Source organism: Cheilinus undulatus, linkage group 17 (genome assembly GCF_018320785.1).
Source record: "Cheilinus undulatus linkage group 17, ASM1832078v1, whole genome shotgun sequence".
NCBI classification, from domain to species: Eukaryota; Metazoa; Chordata; class Actinopteri; order Labriformes; family Labridae; genus Cheilinus; species Cheilinus undulatus.
This window is the reverse complement of record NC_054881.1, coordinates 43,210,963-43,230,540: the sequence shown is the minus strand read 5'-3', so window position 1 is coordinate 43,230,540 and position 19,578 is coordinate 43,210,963. Positions and strand designations below refer to the sequence as shown.

Below are 19,578 nucleotides of genomic sequence, written 5' to 3'. Positions count from 1 at the left end.
TAACCCTTCTGCCCTCCTCGGGTATTCTTGGCCATTTTTCTCAAGTTTTTTTTTTTTTTTTTTTTAAATTTGTGATCATTTTGTCAGTTTTACAGCTTGTGGCATGAATTTTTACAGGAACTTTTCTTAGTTAAATTTTTGAAATCCAACATGTTTAACTCTTAAATGTCATTCAGACTCTCTCAGTGAATTTTCTACCCTCTGGACACCTTCAAGGCAGAAATGTACACGTACAAAAAACTGCTATTAAATCAGCATACATCAATATTTTTCTACCTTTTTTTCCCATAAATCTCTTGAACAATTTTAGACCTGCTCAAAACTACTAACCATTGAATAATTTTCAGGATTTTAACCCTTTAAATGCCAGTTTGATTCTTTGAAATATTTTATTTTTTACTAAAAAAACACAAAATGTGAATTATTTTCCATAAAATTAATAGTAAAAAGATGGGGCTTTGGTGCTGATGAGAGTCTTGGATGGGTCAAAGATTAGCAACAAAATTGATTTTATTATGCTTTTATTTTTTATAATATTTCATAATATAACGGGCAAAAATAGAAGAATGTGGTGCATGGTCCTACAATGAGTAAACGGTTGAATCTGGTGGAATACGGTAAAAATGTCAAATTTCACTAGACTTCTTCACATTGAAATGCTGACATTAAAGAATGCATGATTTTATACTGCAGTGACAGTGAGATTAAAAAACCTGGTTTTAATGGAAGTCAATGGGGGCATTTTAGCCTTGAAGGTGTCCAGAGGGTATTTTTGACATTACGCAAAAAATATTAATGCAGTCAAATCAGTTCTGTTGCTAATCTTTGACCCACTCAAGCTCCCCCAAAGCCCCATCTTTCTACTATTAATTATATGGAAAATAATTCACTTTTTGCATTTTTTGCTGTAAAAAATGAAATATTTCAAATAATCAAACATGCATTTAAATGGTTAAAATTCTGAGAATTATTGATTTTTTTTTTTTTTTTTTTTTTGTAGTTTGGAGCAGGTCTGAAGTTGTTAAAAAGATTTATGAAAAAAAAGTAGAAAAATATGTATGTTAAAACCAGACTGTTGTGTGTGCTGTTATGTATGCTGATTTAATGGCAGTTTTTTTTAAACGTGTACATTTTTGAAGGTGTAAAGAGGGTAGTAAATAAGAGGAGGGCACAAGGGTTAAGACAAGTCTGACTTCTGACACTCTCGGTGTGTTTGCTTTACAATAAAATATCTGAGACTGATTTTAATAAGCCGGAGAAATAAACCAGAAGTGTGCATGAAAAGATACCAGCAGAAGGAGGAAGTGAGAAAATGTGCTCTTCTCCTTCATCAGGAGATTTGATGGTTTGGTTTTATAAAGCTGTTCATGTGGAAACAGAAGAACCAAAGTTTAAAATAAAGACTGATCAGCATCCTCATACGTTTACTCTTTCATACCAAATGTGTAAATGAATCACTTCCTGTTTTAGATGAGGCAGATCACCATGGCGACAACATAAACGATAATAAACCTCCATGAAAACTTACGATGGCTGAGTCAAATCTTGGATGGTTGTGTGGGGGCAGAGGTCGCCCAGTCAGATCTGAAAGAGCAGAAACATAAAACGGTGTGAGAATAAAGTGTAGTTATGATCTTTATGATCATTCCTGCAGGTTTTCTCACCCATGTCTCCGTCCGGTCTGGGACACGGCTCTGTTAACACTCTCAGGAGGCCGTCAGGTTTGTAGGAGTAGTGCTCCACCAGCTGTTCACACATCAGAAGAATCAGTTCATTTCACTTGTCCCAACAGTCCAATCATAAACTAGTCTCCTAGCCCTGGCTGGTTTACAGTCCCTGTCCCTGGTAAGGCTTTTAAGAAATGGCACACATGACACTAGATCAAAAATGCAATTTCAGCTGACATTGTGTGGGGATGCTGAGAGCTGCATTGTAGAAGAACAGCTAAAAATAGCTGAAAATAGCATAAAAATATTTAAAAGTAGCCTTAAAAAAAGCTGAAAATAGCATAAAAATAGCTATATTTTAAAAATTATAAAAGTTAGAAATGAGAAAAGTCATAGCAGTGGAATGAGGAAGAAACTGAATTTTTTTAAAGTTTAAACGGTGTCAATATGACAAAGTATGACGGAGGAGATAGCCAGCGCGGAAGAATAATAATTTAAAAAATGGCCGACGTGAATATCAATAGTGTGGATGCTCAGCATCCCCGCTAATAATCCCACACCGTACCAGAACGGAGGGAAGTGGAGCAGATCTCCTTGGGTCAGAGCAGCAAACACTTTTCCAACATTTAAATCAGCCCATATTTAGAAAATCAAACCACAGACCTCTGCTCTACGCTCATTTACATGATAAATTCTCTGCTTTACACTCACAGAACACGTCTGTGGTTTTAGTGGGAGTCTTTGGATGGAAATACATTTTTGTTAATGAACAGCTGTGAGCAGCGAATGTGAGACTTCCTGCAGATTCATCATCACGCTGAAGGGTTAAAGTCTGAGCATCGATACCAAAACCAAAACTGAGCTGTGATTGTATCGGAGTAGGGACGGGCAACGCCTTCGAAACATCAGCAGCTTCTGCAGCACCGAGTTAAAGAAACACGACTTAGAATTTCTGAGATGATTAAATCTAAAATAGACGTTTGCCGCAGCAGAGCTCTGATAAAATCATGCTTTTTACTGGACTGATCAGTCCGGACATCTCTGAGATTATCATCCAGATTCTTCAGATTATCATCCAGAATCTTCAGATAATCATCCAGAATCTTCAGATTATCATCCTGAATCTTAGATTATCATCCAGAATCTTCAGATTATCATCCAGAATCTTCAGATTATCATCCAGAATCTTCAGATTATCATCCAGAATCTTCAGATTATCATCCAGAATCTTATATTATCATCCAGAATCTTCAGATTATCATCCAGAATCTTATATTATCATCCAGAATCTTAGATTATCATCCAGAATCTTATATTATCATCCAGAATCTTAGATTATCATCCAGAATCTTCAGATTATCATCCTGAATCTTAGATTATCATCCAGAATCTTCAGATTATCACCCAGAATCTTCAGATTATCATCCAAGTCTTCAGATTATCATCCAGAATCTTCAGATTATCATCCAGAATCTTAGATTATCATCCAGAATCTTCAGATTATCATCCAGAATCTTAGATTATCATCCAGAATCTTAGATTATCATCCAGAATCTTCAGGTTATCACCCAGAATCTTCAGATTATCATCCAGAATCTTCAGATAATCATCCAGAATCTTCAGATTATCACCCAGAATCTTCAGATTATCATCCAGAATCTTATATTATCATCCAGAATCTTCAGATTATCATCCAGAATCTTCAGATTATCATCCAGAATCTTCAGATTATCATCCAGAATCTTCAGATTATCATCCAGAATCTTAGATTATCATCCAGAATCTTCAGATTATCATCCAGAATCTTCAGATTATCATCCAGAATCTTCAGATTATCATCCAGAATCTTCAGATTATCATCCAGAATCTTCAGATTATCATCCAGAATCTTATATTATCATCCAGAATCTTCAGATTATCATCCAGAATCTTAGATTATCATCCAGAATCTTAGATTATCATCCAGAATCTTCAGGTTATCATCCAGAATCTTAGATTATCATCCAGAATCTTCAGGTTATCATCCAGAATCTTAGATTATCATCCAGAATCTTAGATTATCATCCAGAATCTTCAGATTATCATCCAGAATCTTCAGATTATCATCCAGAATCTTCAGGTTATCATCCAGAATCTTAGATTATCATCCAGAATCTTAGATTATCATCCAGAATCTTCAGATTATCATCCAGAATCTTCAGATTATCATCCAGAATCTTAGATTATCATCCAGAATCTTCAGATTATCATCCAGAATCTTAGATTATCATCCAGAATCTTCAGATTATCATCCAGAATCTTAGATTATCATCCAGAATCTTCAGATTATCATCCAGAATCTTCAGATTATCATCCAGAATCTTAGATTATCATCCAGAATCTTAGATTATCATCCAGAATCTTAGATTATCATCCAGAATCTTCAGATTATCATCCAGAATCTTAGATTATCATCCAGAATCTTCAGATTATCATCCAGAATCTTAGATTATCATCCAGAATCTTAGATTATCATCCAGAATCTTAGATTATCATCCAGAATCTTCAGATTATCATCCAGCATCTTCAGGTTATCATGCAGAATCTTAGATTATCACTCAGAATCTTAGATTATCATCCAGAATCTTCAGATTATCATACAGAATCTTCAGGTTATCATCCAGAATCTTAGATTATCATCCAGAATATTCAGATTATCATCCAGAATCTTCAGATTATCATCCAGAATCTTAGATTATCATCCAGAATCTTCAGATTATCATCCAGAATCTTCAGATTATCATCCAGAATCTTAGATTATCATCCAGAATCTTCAGATTATCATCCAGAATCTTCAGATTATCATCCAGAATCTTCAGATTATCATCCAGAATCTTCAGATTATCATCCAGAATCTTCAGATTATCATCCAGAATCTTCAGATTATCATCCAGAATCTTAGATTATCATCCAGAATCTTCAGATTATCATCCAGAATCTTAGATTATCATCCAGAATCTTAGATTATCATCCAGAATCTTCAGATTATCATCCAGAATCTTAGATTATCATCCAGAATCTTCAGATTATCATCCAGAATCTTCAGATTATCATCCAGAATCTTCAGATTATCATCCAGAATCTTCAGATTATCATCCAGAATCTTAGATTATCATCCAGAATCTTCAGGTTATCATCCAGCATCTTCAGGTTATCATCCAGAATCTTAGATTATCATTCAGAATCTTAGATTATCATCCAGAATCTTCAGATTATCATCCAGAATCTTCAGATTATCATCCAGAATCTTCAGGTTATCATCCAGAATCTTAGATTATCATCCAGAATCTTCAGATTATCATCCAGAATCTTCAGATTATCATCCAGAATCTTAGATTATCATCCAGAATATTCAGATTATCATCCAGAATCTTAGATTATCATCCAGAATCTTCAGATTATCATCCAGAATCTTAGATTATCATCCAGAATCTTCAGATTATCATCCAGAATCTTAGATTATCATCCAGAATCTTCAGATTATCATCCAGAATCTTAGATTATCATCCAGAATCTTAGATTATCATCCAGAATCTTCAGATTATCATCCAGAATCTTCAGATTATCATCCAGAATCTTAGATTATCATCCAGAATCTTCAGATTATCATCGAGACTCTGGAGAAACATATTGCTCAGTTTGAATCAGAGGTAAAATAAAAAACCAGGAGAAATCTCAGATCCAACCAGAGTTTAGTTTTTAAAGCTTTATAATGTATGAAAACTTAAATTCTATAAACTTACAATTTTTAAATTTCCAAAGTTAACTTTTTCAACTTTATAATGTTTTTAATTTATACCTGTAAGCATCACATTTTTTACATTTTCACTTTTTCAAGTTAAAATTTACAACTTTCAAACTGACTTTAATTTCTTGGAAATTTAGGGCTAAAACATTTTTTATTTCTTGAAAATTAAGAGATTATTTTGTATTTTTCATTTTAGAGTGCCTCTAACACGCCAGCTAACATCTAACTACGCCGGCGTATAAAAAGTTTTAACTGCTAGATTTGTACAAACAGAAAAGAATGTTGTTACTGTCATTGAAATAAAATCTTTAAGCTGCCAGGAAACTATAAAAAAATTAAAAAGACAAAAAACTATAAGAGAAATATTCTAGAGGAGGTGGAAAAATAAAACATTCTCAATCTGCAGGGCAAACATCTTCAGAAGTTTGAATTTTATCATCCCAGAAATGTAGAAGTGGTAGTTCTTTTACATTTATTTAATCTAAAAAACTGTATTTTTTTTAATTTACACCTTTTTAAACTCAGATGTCTGAGTTTATTTTCTCATAAATCTGTGATTTTAAAATTTAAAAAAAAAATCTGTAGTTCTGGTAAATTTTAAGACCATTTAAACTTAAAAATTTCAAGTTTTTGTGTATATTTTCAATTATTTCATCCAAAAAGTCTGTTTTCTCATAAATTTACAAATTTAAATCTCAAATATTTTCATTTTTTTCCTCAAAAATCTACTTTTTCCTTGAAATTGAACCGATCCTCTTTGTTAAATTATTATTCATGGCTCCCCTCATACACCACCATAAAACTGAGTTCAGACTGCTGAAGGTTTTTATTTACTTCAACATTTTCTCGCTAAAAATAATCCTCCTGTCCTTTCATAGAATAAAAAAGTAAAACTGAGTCCACACTGTAAAACTGAACAGGTTGAAACGGCTCAAAGTTTAAGTTGAAGCTGGTTATGTTCGAGTTTTTGGAGTAAACATTTCTGTTGGATTAACTCAACTTTCTATTCTATAAAAGTTAACCCACTGTGGAAACGTTCCTACACTTAAAGATTCTCTTTAGACTTGAACTCTGACCCCGTGTTGATGTATTTCTCGTTAAGCTACAGGTGAGAATGAGGGCAAAGGTCAGACTGAACCAGGAAGTCCTCCCCCATCATGCTCACTACCTCATCCCTGATACTGTTTATTATAGCTCCTCCCAAACCTCTGACTGAGTCAGTAACTTCACTCATGCTGCTTAAATGCCCAGAGGCATTCTGGGAACAATGACACTTTAAACTAAAAATGTGTTCAGTCAGCTCAGAGAGAGAGAACAGAGCAGGAACAGCCGCTCTCTCAGGTTAAAACCAGACATCTGATTGGCCCACCTGCCACAGGGTGTCAAACTTCTTCCCGTCTGGGATGGAGAGTTTCCCCATTGGGTCCCTGTCGATGCGATAGTGCATGACCTGACCTTCATGGAGCAGACAGAGGGCGTAGGATCCGTTCTGATCCCGCTGCCGGATCCTGATGACACGACGAGGAGGAGAAGATGGAGAGGAAGAGGAGAGACAGGATGAAGAGGAGACTTAAATCTGAAGCTCTGTCCTTTTAATTGTCTGTCGTCTTATTTCTAACGCCAGCTCTGGAGGAGTCGTCAGTATCATCGTACATATATAAGAAATGAAAACTCCTGGTGTTCTTCATCCTGATCTGAAGAGTTAAACACAAACACAGACCGCTACAGCAGACTGGGGTTAGAAAATGAAGATCTTTGACTGTTGAGCTACAGCCAGCTACAGCCAGCTACAGCAAGCTACAGCAAGCTACAGCGGGTTACAGCGGGTTACAGCAGGCTACAATGAGTAACAGCAAGATAGGGGGCTAGAGTTACAGTGAGCTACAGCCAGCTACAGCAAGCTACAGCCAGCTACAGCCAGCTACAGCCAGCTACAGCAAGCTACAGCAAGCTACAGTGGGTTACAGCGGGTTACAGCAGGCTACAATGAGTTACAGCAAGATAGGGGGCTAGAGTTACAGTGAGCTACAGCCAGCTACAGCAAGCTACAGCCAGCTACAGCCAGCTACAGCCAGCTACAGCCAGCTACAGCAAGCTACAGCTGGTTACAGCGTGTTACAGTGGGCTACAATGAGTTACAGCAAGATAGGGGGCTAGAGTTACAGTGAGCTACAGCCAGCTACAGCAAGCTACAGCCAGCTACAGCGGGTTACAGCGGGTTACAGCGGGTTACAGCGGGCTACAATGAGTTACAGCAAGATAGGGGGCTAGAGTTACAGTGAGCTACAGCCAGCTACAGCAAGCTACAGCCAGCTACAGCCAGCTACAGCCAGCTACAGCAAGCTACAGCGGGTTACAGCGGGCTACAACGAGTTACAGCAAGATAGGGGGCTAGAGTTACAGCCAGCTACAGCAGGCTACAGCCAGCTACAGCCAGCTACAGCAAGCTACAGCAGGTTACAGAGGGTTACAGCGGGCTACAACGAGTTACAGCAAGATAGGGGGCTAGAGTTACAGTGAGCTACACCCAGCTACAGCAAGCTACAGCCAGCTACAGCCAGCTACAGCAAGCTACAGCGGGTTACAGCGGGTTACAGCGGGTTACAACGAGTTACAGCAAGATAGGGGGCTAGAGATACAATGAGCTACAGTGAGCTACAGCAAGCTACAGCCAGCTACAGCAAGCTACAGCCAGCTACAGCCAGCTACAGCAAGCTACAGCGGGTTACAGCGGGTTACAGCGGGCTACAACGAGTTACAGCAAGATAGGGGGCTAGAGTTACAGTGAGCTACAGTGAGCTACAGCAAGCTACAGCCAACTACAGCAAGCTACAGCCAGCTACAGTGGGTTACACGGGTTACAACGAGTTACAGCGAGATACAGGGCTAGAGTTACAGTGAGCTACAGCAAGCTACAGCCAGCTACAGCGGGTTACAGCAGGTTACATGGAGTTACGGCAGGTCACAGCGAGCTACAGGGAGATACAGAGAGCTTCAGTGAGCTACAGTGAGCTATGTCGAGTTACAGAGGGTTACAGCGAGCTACAACGGGTTACAACGAGTTACAGGACTAGAGTTACAGTGAGCTACGGTGAGCTACAGCAGGTTAAAGTAAGCTACAGAAGGTTACAATGAGTTACAGCAAGTTACAGGACTAGAGCAGGTTACAGTGAGCTACATTGAGCTACAGCAGGTTACAGCAAACTACAGCAGGTTATAGTGAGCTACTGCAGCTACAGCGAGCTACAGTGAGCTACGGTGAGCTACAGCAGGTTACAGAGAGCTACAGTGAGCTACAGCAGCTTACAGGGAGCTACAGTGAGCTACAGCAGGTTACAGGACTAGAGTTACAGAGAGCTATTGTGAGCTAAAGCAGGTTACAGAGAGCTACAGTGAGCTACAGCAGGTAACAGAGAGCTACAGGGAGCTACAGCAGGTTACAGGACTAGAGTTACAGAGAGCTACAGTGAGCTACAGCAGGTTACAGGACTAGAGTTACAGTGAGCTACAGTGAGCTACAGCGGGTTACAGGACTAGAGTTACAGAGAGCTACAGTGAGCTACAGCAGGTTACAGGAACCAGAGTTACAGAGAGCTACAGTGAGCTACAGCAGGTTACAGGACTAGAGTTGCAGTGAGCTATAGTGAGCTACAGCAGGTTACAGGACTAGAGTTACAGAGAGCTACAGTGAGCTACAGCAGGTTACAGGACTAGAGTTACAGTGAGCTACAGTGAGCTACAGCGGGTTACAGGACTAGAGTTACAGAGAGCTACAGTGAGCTACAGCGGGTTACAGGAACCAGAGTTACAGAGAGCTACAGTGAGCTACAGCAGGTTACAGGACTAGAGTTGCAGTGAGCTATAGTGAGCTACAGCAGGTTACAGGACTAGAGTTACAGAGAGCTACAGTGAGCTACAGCAGGTTACAGGACTAGAGTTACAGTGAGCTACAGTGAGCTACAGCAGGTTACAGAGAGCTACAGCAGGTTACAGGACTAGAGTTACAGTGAGTTACAGTGAGCTACAGCAGGTTACAGAGAGCTACAGTGAGCTACAGCAGGTTACAGGACTAGAGTTACAGAGAGCTACAGTGAGCTACAGCAGCTTACAGAGAGCTACAGTGAGCTGCAGCAGGTTACAGGACTAGAGTTACAGAGAGCTACAGTGAGCTTCAGCAGGTTACAGGACTAGAGTTACAGAGAGCTACAGTGAGCTACAGCGGGTTACAGAGAGCTACAGTGAGCTAAAGCAGGTTACAGGACTAGAGTTACAGAGAGCTACAGTGAGCTTCAGCAGGTTACAGGACTAGAGTTGCAGTGAGCTACAGTGAGCTACAGCGGGTTACAGGACTAGAGTTACAGAGAGCTACAGTGAGCTACAGCGGGTAACAGGAACCAGAGTTACAGAGAGCTACAGTGAGCTACAGCAGGTTACAGGACTAGAGTTACAGTGAGCTACAGTGAGCTACAGCAGGTTACAGAGAGCTACAGTGAGCTACAGCAGGTTACAGGACTAGAGTTACAGTGAGCTACAGTGAGCTTCAGCAGGTTACAGGACTAGAGTTACAGAGAGCTACAGTGAGCTACAGCGGGTTACAGGAACCAGAGTTACAGAGAGCTACAGTGAGCTACAGCAGGTTACAGGACTAGAGTTGCAGTGAGCTACAGTGAGCTACAGCGGGTTACAGGACTAGAGTTACAGAGAGCTACAGTGAGCTACAGCGGGTTACAGGAACCAGAGTTACAGAGAGCTACAGTGAGCTACAGCAGGTTACAGGACTAGAGTTACAGTGAGCTACAGTGAGCTACAGCAGGTTACAGAGAGCTACAGTGAGCTACAGCAGGTTACAGGACTAGAGTTACAGTGAGCTACAGTGAGCTTCAGCAGGTTACAGGACTAGAGTTACAGAGAGCTACAGTGAGCTACAGTGAGCTACAGCGGGTTACAGGAACCAGAGTTACAGAGAGCTACAGTGAGCTACGGCAGGTTACAGGACTAGAGTTACAGTGAGCTACAGTGAGCTACAGCAGGTTACAGGACTAGAGTTACAGTCAGCTACAGTGAGCTACAGCAGGTTACAGGACTAGAGTTACAGTGAGCTACAGCAGGTTACAGGACTAGAGTTACAGAGAGCTACAGTGAGCTACAGCAGGTTACAGGACTAGAGTTACAGTGAGCTACAGTGAGCTACAGCAGGTTACAGAGAGCTACAGCAGGTTACAGGACTAGAGTTACAGTGAGCTACAGTGAGCTACAGCAGGTTACAGAAAACTACAGTGATCTACAGCAGGTTACAGGACTAGAGTTACAGAGAGCTACAGTGAGCTACAGCAGCTTACAGAGAGCTACAGTGAGCTACAGCAGGTTACAGGATTAGAGTTACAGAGAGCTACAGTGAGCTTCAGCAGGTTACAGGACTAGAGTTACAGAGAGCTACAGTGAGCTACAGCGGGTTACAGAGAGCTACAGTGAGCTACAGCAGGTTACAGGACTAGAGTTACAGAGAGCTACAGTGAGCTTCAGCAGGTTACAGGACTAGAGTTGCAGTGAGCTACAGTGAGCTACAGCGGGTTACAGGACTAGAGTTACAGAGAGCTACAGTGAGCTACAGCGGGTAACAGGAACCAGAGTTACAGAGAGCTACAGTGAGCTACAGCAGGTTACAGGACTAGAGTTACAGTGAGCTACAGTGAGCTACAGCAGGTTACAGAGAGCTACAGTGAGCTACAGCAGGTTACAGGACTAGAGTTACAGTGAGCTACAGTGAGCTTCAGCAGGTTACAGGACTAGAGTTGCAGTGAGCTACAGTGAGCTACAGCGGGTTACAGGAACCAGAGTTACAGAGAGCTACAGTGAGCTACAGCAGGTTACAGGACTAGAGTTACAGTGAGCTACAGTGAGCTACAGGGTTACAGGACTAGAGTTACAGAGAGCTACAGTGAGCTACAGCGGGTTACAGGAACCAGAGTTACAGAGAGCTACAGTGAGCTACAGCAGGTTACAGGACTAGAGTTACAGTGAGCTACAGTGAGCTACAGCAGGTTACAGAGAGCTACAGTGAGCTACAGCAGGTTACAGGACTAGAGTTACAGTGAGCTACAGTGAGCTTCAGCAGGTTACAGGACTAGAGTTACAGAGAGCTACAGTGAGCTACAGTGAGCTACAGCGGGTTACAGGAACCAGAGTTACAGAGAGCTACAGTGAGCTACGGCAGGTTACAGGACTAGAGTTACAGTGAGCTACAGTGAGCTACAGCAGGTTACAGGACTAGAGTTACAGTCAGCTACAGTGAGCTACAGCAGGTTACAGGACTAGAGTTACAGTGAGCTACAGCAGGTTACAGGACTAGAGTTACAGTGAGCTACAGTGAGCTACAGCAGGTTACAGAGAGCTACAGTGAGCTACAGCAGGTTACAGGACTAGAGTTACAGTGAGCTACAGTGAGCTTCAGCAGGTTACAGGACTAGAGTTACAGAGAGCTACAGTGAGCTACAGTGAGCTACAGCGGGTTACAGGAACCAGAGTTACAGAGAGCTACAGTGAGCTACAGCAGGCTACAGGACTAGAGTTACAGTGAGCTACAGTGAGCTACAGCGGGTTACAGGACTAGAGTTACAGAGAGCTACAGTGAGCTACAGCAGGTTACAGAGAGCTACAGTGAGCTACAGCGGGTTACAGGACCGGTGTCACAGTGGAAACAGACGATGGTAAACAGGCTCCAGTCTTTGGTGTTCGTGTAAAACTTTGATTATACTGGAAAATAATGTTATGATCCATAAATGTTACGTTAGTCTCATTCAGCAGACGCTCAGAGTGATGAATGTTGTCATGACTTTATTTTCTTGGTTTTCAATAATAATTCATAATTCTATTTTTAACTTTAAAACTATAATTACTAATCATCATGTAAGAAAAATAAACCCGATGGTTGTTTTTTACTGCTTTCATATAACTTAATATTTTTATTTTTTAAAAATTAAACTTTTTCCTGTTTGTAAAATAATAAAGGTCCTTCAGTAAAGATCAAACGTGGCTCTGCTGCAAACATAAATATCTTCTGCAGGTGTTTATTTGAACCTTTACTCTAGAATAATTATAGATTTTTATGGATTATGTAATTCCACAGCATGACAGATTAATTGTGCAGAATCTGACTTTAATCTCAGAATATGAAACAAGAAGAAACTTTTTCTATTGGCCCTAATCGTCTTCCCTTTAAAAAATGAAATGTTAAATTTAATTTCACTTTTTTGGTATTGTGGAGAGTTTTATCTTTATGATTTTATTTCCATGTGAAAATAAAAAGTGTTCAAATAACGCTCGCTGTTTTAAGCCTCCACGGCGGTGATCACACAGAAGGTTATAACCCGTCAGTGATTTTCTTCTAGCGTCCACTCTGACTCAAGAATGATCGGTCAGACTGTGGAGGGCAAAGGTTAAAGGTCAAGGTCATTGGGCTTCATGTTCAAAGACTCCTATGAATCAAACATAAAACCTCCTCATGACCTTCACGACCCGCCCCATGAGAACAATAACCACCAGTTTAGTCTTAAATATTCCTACTTTCCATCGGAGCTCCTGAAAGCATCTTCATCTGCAGCTTCTGCTTCTGTTTTCAGTGTTTTTAGGACGTTTTAGTGCGATGACACCCTCGCTATCACACGTGTGGCCGCCGCTGTTCGACATAGACGGGTGTAACTCAGCGCTCAGATATGAGGATGTGAAGCAGCAGCAGGGACGTTCCAGTGATAAAGAGAAGCTGATTTACAGGAACTAAGAGGGAAATTAAAGTGTCATCATTTATGACAGTACCGCTCCTCTGAGGGTCAAAAATCAACAATAAAGACAGTCAGACACAGAAAATCCTCCTAGAATTAAAAACCTCATGGGTCTGAGTGAAACAGACGCTGCTAGCCTCTCTGTAAAGCTCCAGAGGGCTGAAGGATTTCATCCTGAGTGTTTAAACTTCAACACAAACACGAGTGGGCGATTGAGACTCTACATGACAAACAGGACAGAAGAGGCTCATTCTTCTTCTCTTTTGGCTACTCCAGGAAGTCCTTTGCAAACTGACAGAGCGGAAACCACAGCGTGTGTTCATGTTTCAGTGAGATCAGCCGAGACGATGCTGCCTCTCAACCGAAGCCCCAGCTGCTAAAAATACTCGCTAACAGCAGCTTTGACTGAGTCCTTCACATTCTCACACACGTTTGAGACTCAGAGATGTGAGGGCAATGCCGCACAGCTCTGGCTGCTAATGTTGGGATGCTTTCTGCACAGTTTGGATTTATTTCCAGGCGTTCAGAGGGAAACGGAGCTGAGACGTCTCTGCTGTCTGATGTAATGTTGTGTAAAGTTTTGAAGGATTGCTTTGTTTCTGTGTTTGAGGGCGTAGATTTGGTTCCTTCTGCAAAGCTGGTGCTGCAGATATTCTCACTTCAACTTCTCATTTACACATAAAACAAACTGCAGAGGTCTAACACCTTTTTTTAAGCTCAAGAATCAACTTTTAAGGAGCTTTTGAAGCTTTTTCAGGACTTAGATGTGGTATTTTCCACTTCTTCATGATTTAAAACCAGATTTATATGACAAACAACCAGAATTGAGGTTAACAGTAGCAGAAAGGAGAACAGTTCAGTTCCTTTAAAATAAAACCCAGCTGCAAAAAAGCTGGGACGCTGTGTAAAATGTATAAACCCATATTTGATTCACAACAGAACAGACAACAGATTAGAGGTTAAAGTGAGACTTTTTACTCTTTCAGGGAAATTTGACCTCATTTTGAATTTGATGGCAGCAGTACATCTCAAAAAAGTAGGGACAGGGCAACACAAGGCTGGAAAAGTAAGTGTACTAATGAAAACAGCTGGAGGAGCATTTTATCACTAATGAGGTTAATTATCATCAGGTCAGTCACATGACTGGGTTTAAAAGGAGCATTTTAGCAGAGGTAACCTGTAACCCGCTGTAACCCGCCTCCAGAGGTTCACCAATCTGAGAAAAACTGAGTCTAAAAATTGTGGAATAAATTCAGAAAAATGTTCCTCAGACGTTGAATCTCCCTCCATCTACAGTCCATAATAGGGCTGGGCAATTAATAGCAAATTAGATTTAATCGCAATATGGCATGCTGCGATTTTCAAATCGCAGACAGTGCAATATTTCTTTAACCTTGAACATGTCAAAATATCAGTTTGATACAATCTTTTTTTCTTTTTTATGTTTTATACCAGTGTTACTCAACCCTGCTCAACCATAGAGCCAAATAGTTGATAAATACCTTTGTAAGAGCCACAATCTAAGTGATGAAAAGTGGCAAAAAACAGCTTGTAGTAGCAATAACAAGACATTACAGGTGGCAAAAATGGTCAAAAAGCAAAAAAAAGGGTGAAAAGAAGCAAAAATGGGGAGGAAAAGGGGAAAAAAGATCAGAAAGTAGTAAAAATGGGTGAGAAGTGACAAAAAATGAGTTACAGTTGGTCCAAGAAAGGCAAAACAGTAAAAAAAAATAGTGAAAAGTGACTAAAATGGGCAAAAAGCAGTCAAGATTGGCTAAACTGGGCAAAGACTAGAAAAAAGTGGTATTTAATGACAATATGTAGCTTAAATGGGAGAAAATGTGAAGAAAAAATAGTAAAAAGGGGCAAAAATGGGATAAAAGTGGGTAAAACGTTGCAAAAAAGTGTCAAATGAGCAAAAATGTAAGGAAAAGTGGTATTAAATGGCAAAAGGTAGCTTAAAGGGGTGAAAAATGAGGAAATGGGTGAAAAAGTGCAAAAAAGTTTCCCTTTTTTAAGGTTTTCTGGGGGAATAATATTTAAAATTAAGACATAAAAGAGCCACAGTTGAGTATCACTACTTTATACATTATTGAAACCTTCAAGTATCTTTTTTTCATTTTATCTTTTACTAAAATCTTTCTTTTCTTGCTCATGCATTTATTTTTCTTCATCAAAATGAGAAGAATATGAGAAATGATCATCCCCTACAATAAAGCAACTGATATCAAATCTGCTTTAGAAGCCAAAATCACAGAGAGATATTTTTTCTAAATGTAGCCCTGGTTGAACTGATCTAATATTGTTCTTGTTATAATAGAGAAGGATTTCTTGTTGATGTTTGTTAAACAACAGAAAAAATGAGGAACCTAAATAATCGCATTTTAAATCGCAATATTGCAGGAAAAAATTGCAATTAGATTATTTTTGCAAATTATTCAGCCCCAGTCCATAATATCATCAAAGATTCAGAGAATCTGGAGAAATCTCTGAGAGCAGGGGACAAGGCTGAAGGGGCCCTCAGGGGCCACTGCATTAAAAACAGGCATGATTCTGTAGTGAAATCACTGCATGGGCTCAGGAACATTCCAGAAATCATCGTCTGTCAACACAGTTGGCCGTGCCATCCACCAATGACAGTTAAAGCTGATCATGGAGAGAAGAAGCCAGATGTGAACAGGATCCAGAAACACCGTGGTCCGTCTTCTCTGGACCAAAGCTCATTTAACATGGACTGAGGAAACATGGAAAACTGTTCTGTGGTCAGAGGAAAGCACAGATGCCGTGTCCTATGGACTAAAGAGGAGAACTGAACTGGTCTGCCTGCAGTCCAGACCTTTACCAATAGAAAACAAAGAAGACCCAGGACTGTTGAGCAGCTAGAGTCCTCCATCAGACAAGAATGGGACAACATTCCCCTCCCATCATCTGGTCTCCTGGTCCTGTCCCTACTTTTCTGGGATGTGTTGCTGCCATCAGATCCAGAATGAGCTAATATTGTCCTGAAATCTTAAAATGTCTGAGTTTAACCTCTGATCTGTTGTTTCTGTTCTTGTTTAAGCTAAATCTTGAACCTTGAACTTTTTTTCTGAGCATGCTCAGAGCGTCCTGATTCTTTGAAACCTTTCATTTTCTAAACCGAGGTTAAAATCAAACTTACAGGAATTTCCCGTTGGCCCGCGATCCTCTCTGCAGCCGCGGCTCAGAGTCTTCTCGAGTTATGGTGCCGTGAAACCACGGCATCTTCTCGTGAGCCGTGGTGGCGATGTGCTTCTCCAGCCGAGGTCTCTGACTGATGATGGCCTGCTCCAGGGCGGCTCCCTGCACACGAGCAGAAAAAATACGTTTACCAGGAGCCATGAAGACATTTCTGGAAAACTCCCCCAGCTGCCATGAATAAAGCCCTGAAGGAGACAGAACGCTCCGGCAACACCTGAAGTTTAGAGGACTCCATCAGACCGACATGTTTGGGTTTGTAGAAAGGAGAGAAATAATCCTACAGGAGAAGAAAAACTCATTTTATAAAAAAAAATGACCATTTAATGCAGAAAGTCAGTTATTTAAATTCACAGACTGTTAAGGAGAAGGAAGGAATTAAGATCACTTTAAAACAAACCATTTAAACTCTCAGTTTTGAAGATAACTGGGAAATGTTGAGAGGGAAACTGGAGCATTTTATATATTTTAACTTTTTTTTTAAATTCACCTTCATAATGTACTTACATATAACAGTAACATCCTCGTGTTTAATACCCAAATGTTCAGTACATTCTCAGCTTTATGCACACTGAGGCCCATGTTTGTCCTGGAGGACTGAGTAAATCTGCTGAACTCTGAAATCCGATCTTCCAACATTTTTTAATCTCTCGTGAAAACGCCTTCACCCATGTGGACCAATCATTTTTGGTGTTTGAAAGGTTCACCAGAGTCTGAGCTTCACTAAAGTAGAGGAAAATATGAATAAAATCATAGTTAAGTACAAAAACATGTCTGAAATGAAATTTTGTCCTAAGTGTGCTTTAGCATAATTGTCTGTCGTTCTATTTTCACTTAAATAATGCTGTGTTGTCTTTAGTTCTGGGCAATAAATCGCAAATTAGATTGAATTGCAATAAGGCCTGCTGCAATTTTCAAATTTTCTTCAAGTTGAAATGTTTCTAAATACCAGGTTAATAAATCAATGTTTTGCAGCAGCAGAGATTTTATGCACATTATGCAAACATTCAAGTGTCAATTTTTTAAAATTGTTTACAAAAATCCTCTTTTTTGTGTTTTATGGATGTTTTTCTTAATCAAAATGAGTGAAATAAAAATGAGAATGCCCTTAAACAAAGAAAATGACATCACATTTGCAATACGAGCAAAAATAGTTAGTTCATTCTATCTAAAACTGATGAAGACCAGGGTAACTTCATGGAAGTCACACTCCAGCTTCACCTCCTCCACCCCAGCCTCCTCCTTTATAGACTAAAGCTCCACCTCCTCCACCCCAGCCTCCTCCTTTATAGACTAAAGCTTCACCTCCTCCACCCCAGCCTCCTCCTTTATAGACTAAAGCTCCACCTCCTCCACCCCAGCCTCCTCCTTTATAGACTAAAGCTTCACCTCCTCCACCCCAGCCTCCTCCTTTATAGACTAAAGCTCCACCTCCTCCACCCCAGCCTCCACCTTTATAGACTAAAGCTCCACCTCCTCCACCCCAGCCTCCTCCTTTATAGACTAAAGCTTCACCTCCTCCACCCCAGCCTCCTCCTTTATAGACTAAAGCTTCACCTCCTCCACCCCAGCCTCCTCCTTTATAGACTAAAACTGAGTCATTTTGTGTTCACACTGAAATACTGTAAAGCTCACACCAACGTAGGGATGTCCTGATGTCACTATTTCACAGCTGGTTTTTATATCTGTGCTGGGAAACAAGGCCATTGGTCAGAGTCAGTATATTTATACTGTGGCTGAGCTAATCCAACAGAGGTCCAGACAGTTGGTGCTAGTAATCTCACAGTTAGTGATTGTAGTAGAAAGACACCTGAGTCTGGAAGCTCCAGTAACTGGTTCATCAGTATTCATGGCTACCATTACACCATGAAGACAAAAGAACACTCAGAGAAAAGGTGATTGAAAAGTCTAAGTCAGAGGATGGAGACAGAAACATCTCTAAGTCTCTGAACATCCCCCAGAGTTCAGTTAAATCATCATTAAGAAATAAAGGAATATGTCACATGTGTAAATCTGCCTAGATCAGACCGTCCTCACAGACTGAGTGGGCGTGCAAGAAGGAGACTAGTGAGAGAGGACACCAAGACACCTGGCAAAGAGAAAGACACTGTTGAAGAAAACTCAGATTCAATCTGGACTAGAGTTCACCAGAAGGACTGTGGGAGACTCCATGGTCAAGAAGAAGAAAGTTCTTTGGTCTGATGAGACCAGAATGGAGCTTTGAGACCATCAGACAAGACGCCAAACACTGACATCACCACAAACACACCATCCCCACTGTGGAGCACGCTGGTGGCAGCATCATGCTGTGGGGATGCTTCTCAGCAGCATCGTACTGTGGGGATGCTTCTCAGCAGCATCATAATGTGGGGATGCTTCTCAGCAGCATCATAATGTGGGGATGCTTCTCAGCAGCATCATGCTGTGGGGATGCTTCTCAGCAGCATCATAATGTGGGGATGCTTCTCAGCAGCATCATGCTGTGGGGATGCTTCTCAGCAGCCGTCCCTGGAACGCTTGTAAAGGTAGAGGGGAAAATGAAAAATATAGGAAAATCCTGGAGGACCATCTTATTTAGTCTGACAGAGAACTACGGCTTGTTAGAAGATTTATTTCCAGTCAGACAGTGAGCTGAAGCCTCCAGAGAAAGCTACACAGAGACAATAAAGAGAATGTTCTGGAGAGGCCGAATCAAAGCTCAGACCTCAATCCAGTACACCAGGGCTCCTCTAGTACATTTGCACAAGCGCCAGATTTAGTCTCAACAGAAACCCTGGGGGCCGGACTTTCAAATCCACAAGAATTAAATAACTGTTTTGGTCTGATTGAAATATCATTGTAGTAGTATTTGTAATATCTTTCAAAATGCAGGACATTTTTGGTCATTACCAGTGAGATCTATTCCCCATTTTTGAAACTTTTAACCAATTTTTTCCCCCTTTTACCAATTTTTTGCAAGATTTTAACCCTCTTAACCCCTTTTCCTACATGTTTTACCCACTCTTTTACATTTTTGCCACTTTAACCCCTTTTCATTACATTTTTTCAACAATTATTGCAACTTTTAAATCAATGTTTGCCACTTTTCAGCCATTTTGCCACTCTTTAACCCTTTTTGATACTTTTTGCC

At 40.4% G+C, this 19,578-nt stretch overlaps 1 protein-coding gene across 4 annotated transcripts in view; it reads right to left on the bottom strand.

Moving 5' to 3' along the window:
• Positions 1–19,578, bottom strand: part of syk (spleen tyrosine kinase) — a 58,208-nt gene that overhangs the window by 12,284 nt on the left and 26,346 nt on the right. For all 4 annotated transcript variants that reach the window (XM_041810980.1, XM_041810979.1, XM_041810981.1 and 1 more), the window contains 4 exons: positions 16,393–16,553; positions 6,824–6,962; positions 1,665–1,746; positions 1,529–1,584 (listed from right to left, as the gene is read on the bottom strand). In XM_041810980.1, the coding sequence (XP_041666914.1) occupies positions 1,529–1,584; positions 1,665–1,746; positions 6,824–6,962; positions 16,393–16,553 (438 nt within the window). The remainder of the gene's footprint in view (positions 1–1,528; positions 1,585–1,664; positions 1,747–6,823; positions 6,963–16,392; positions 16,554–19,578) is intronic.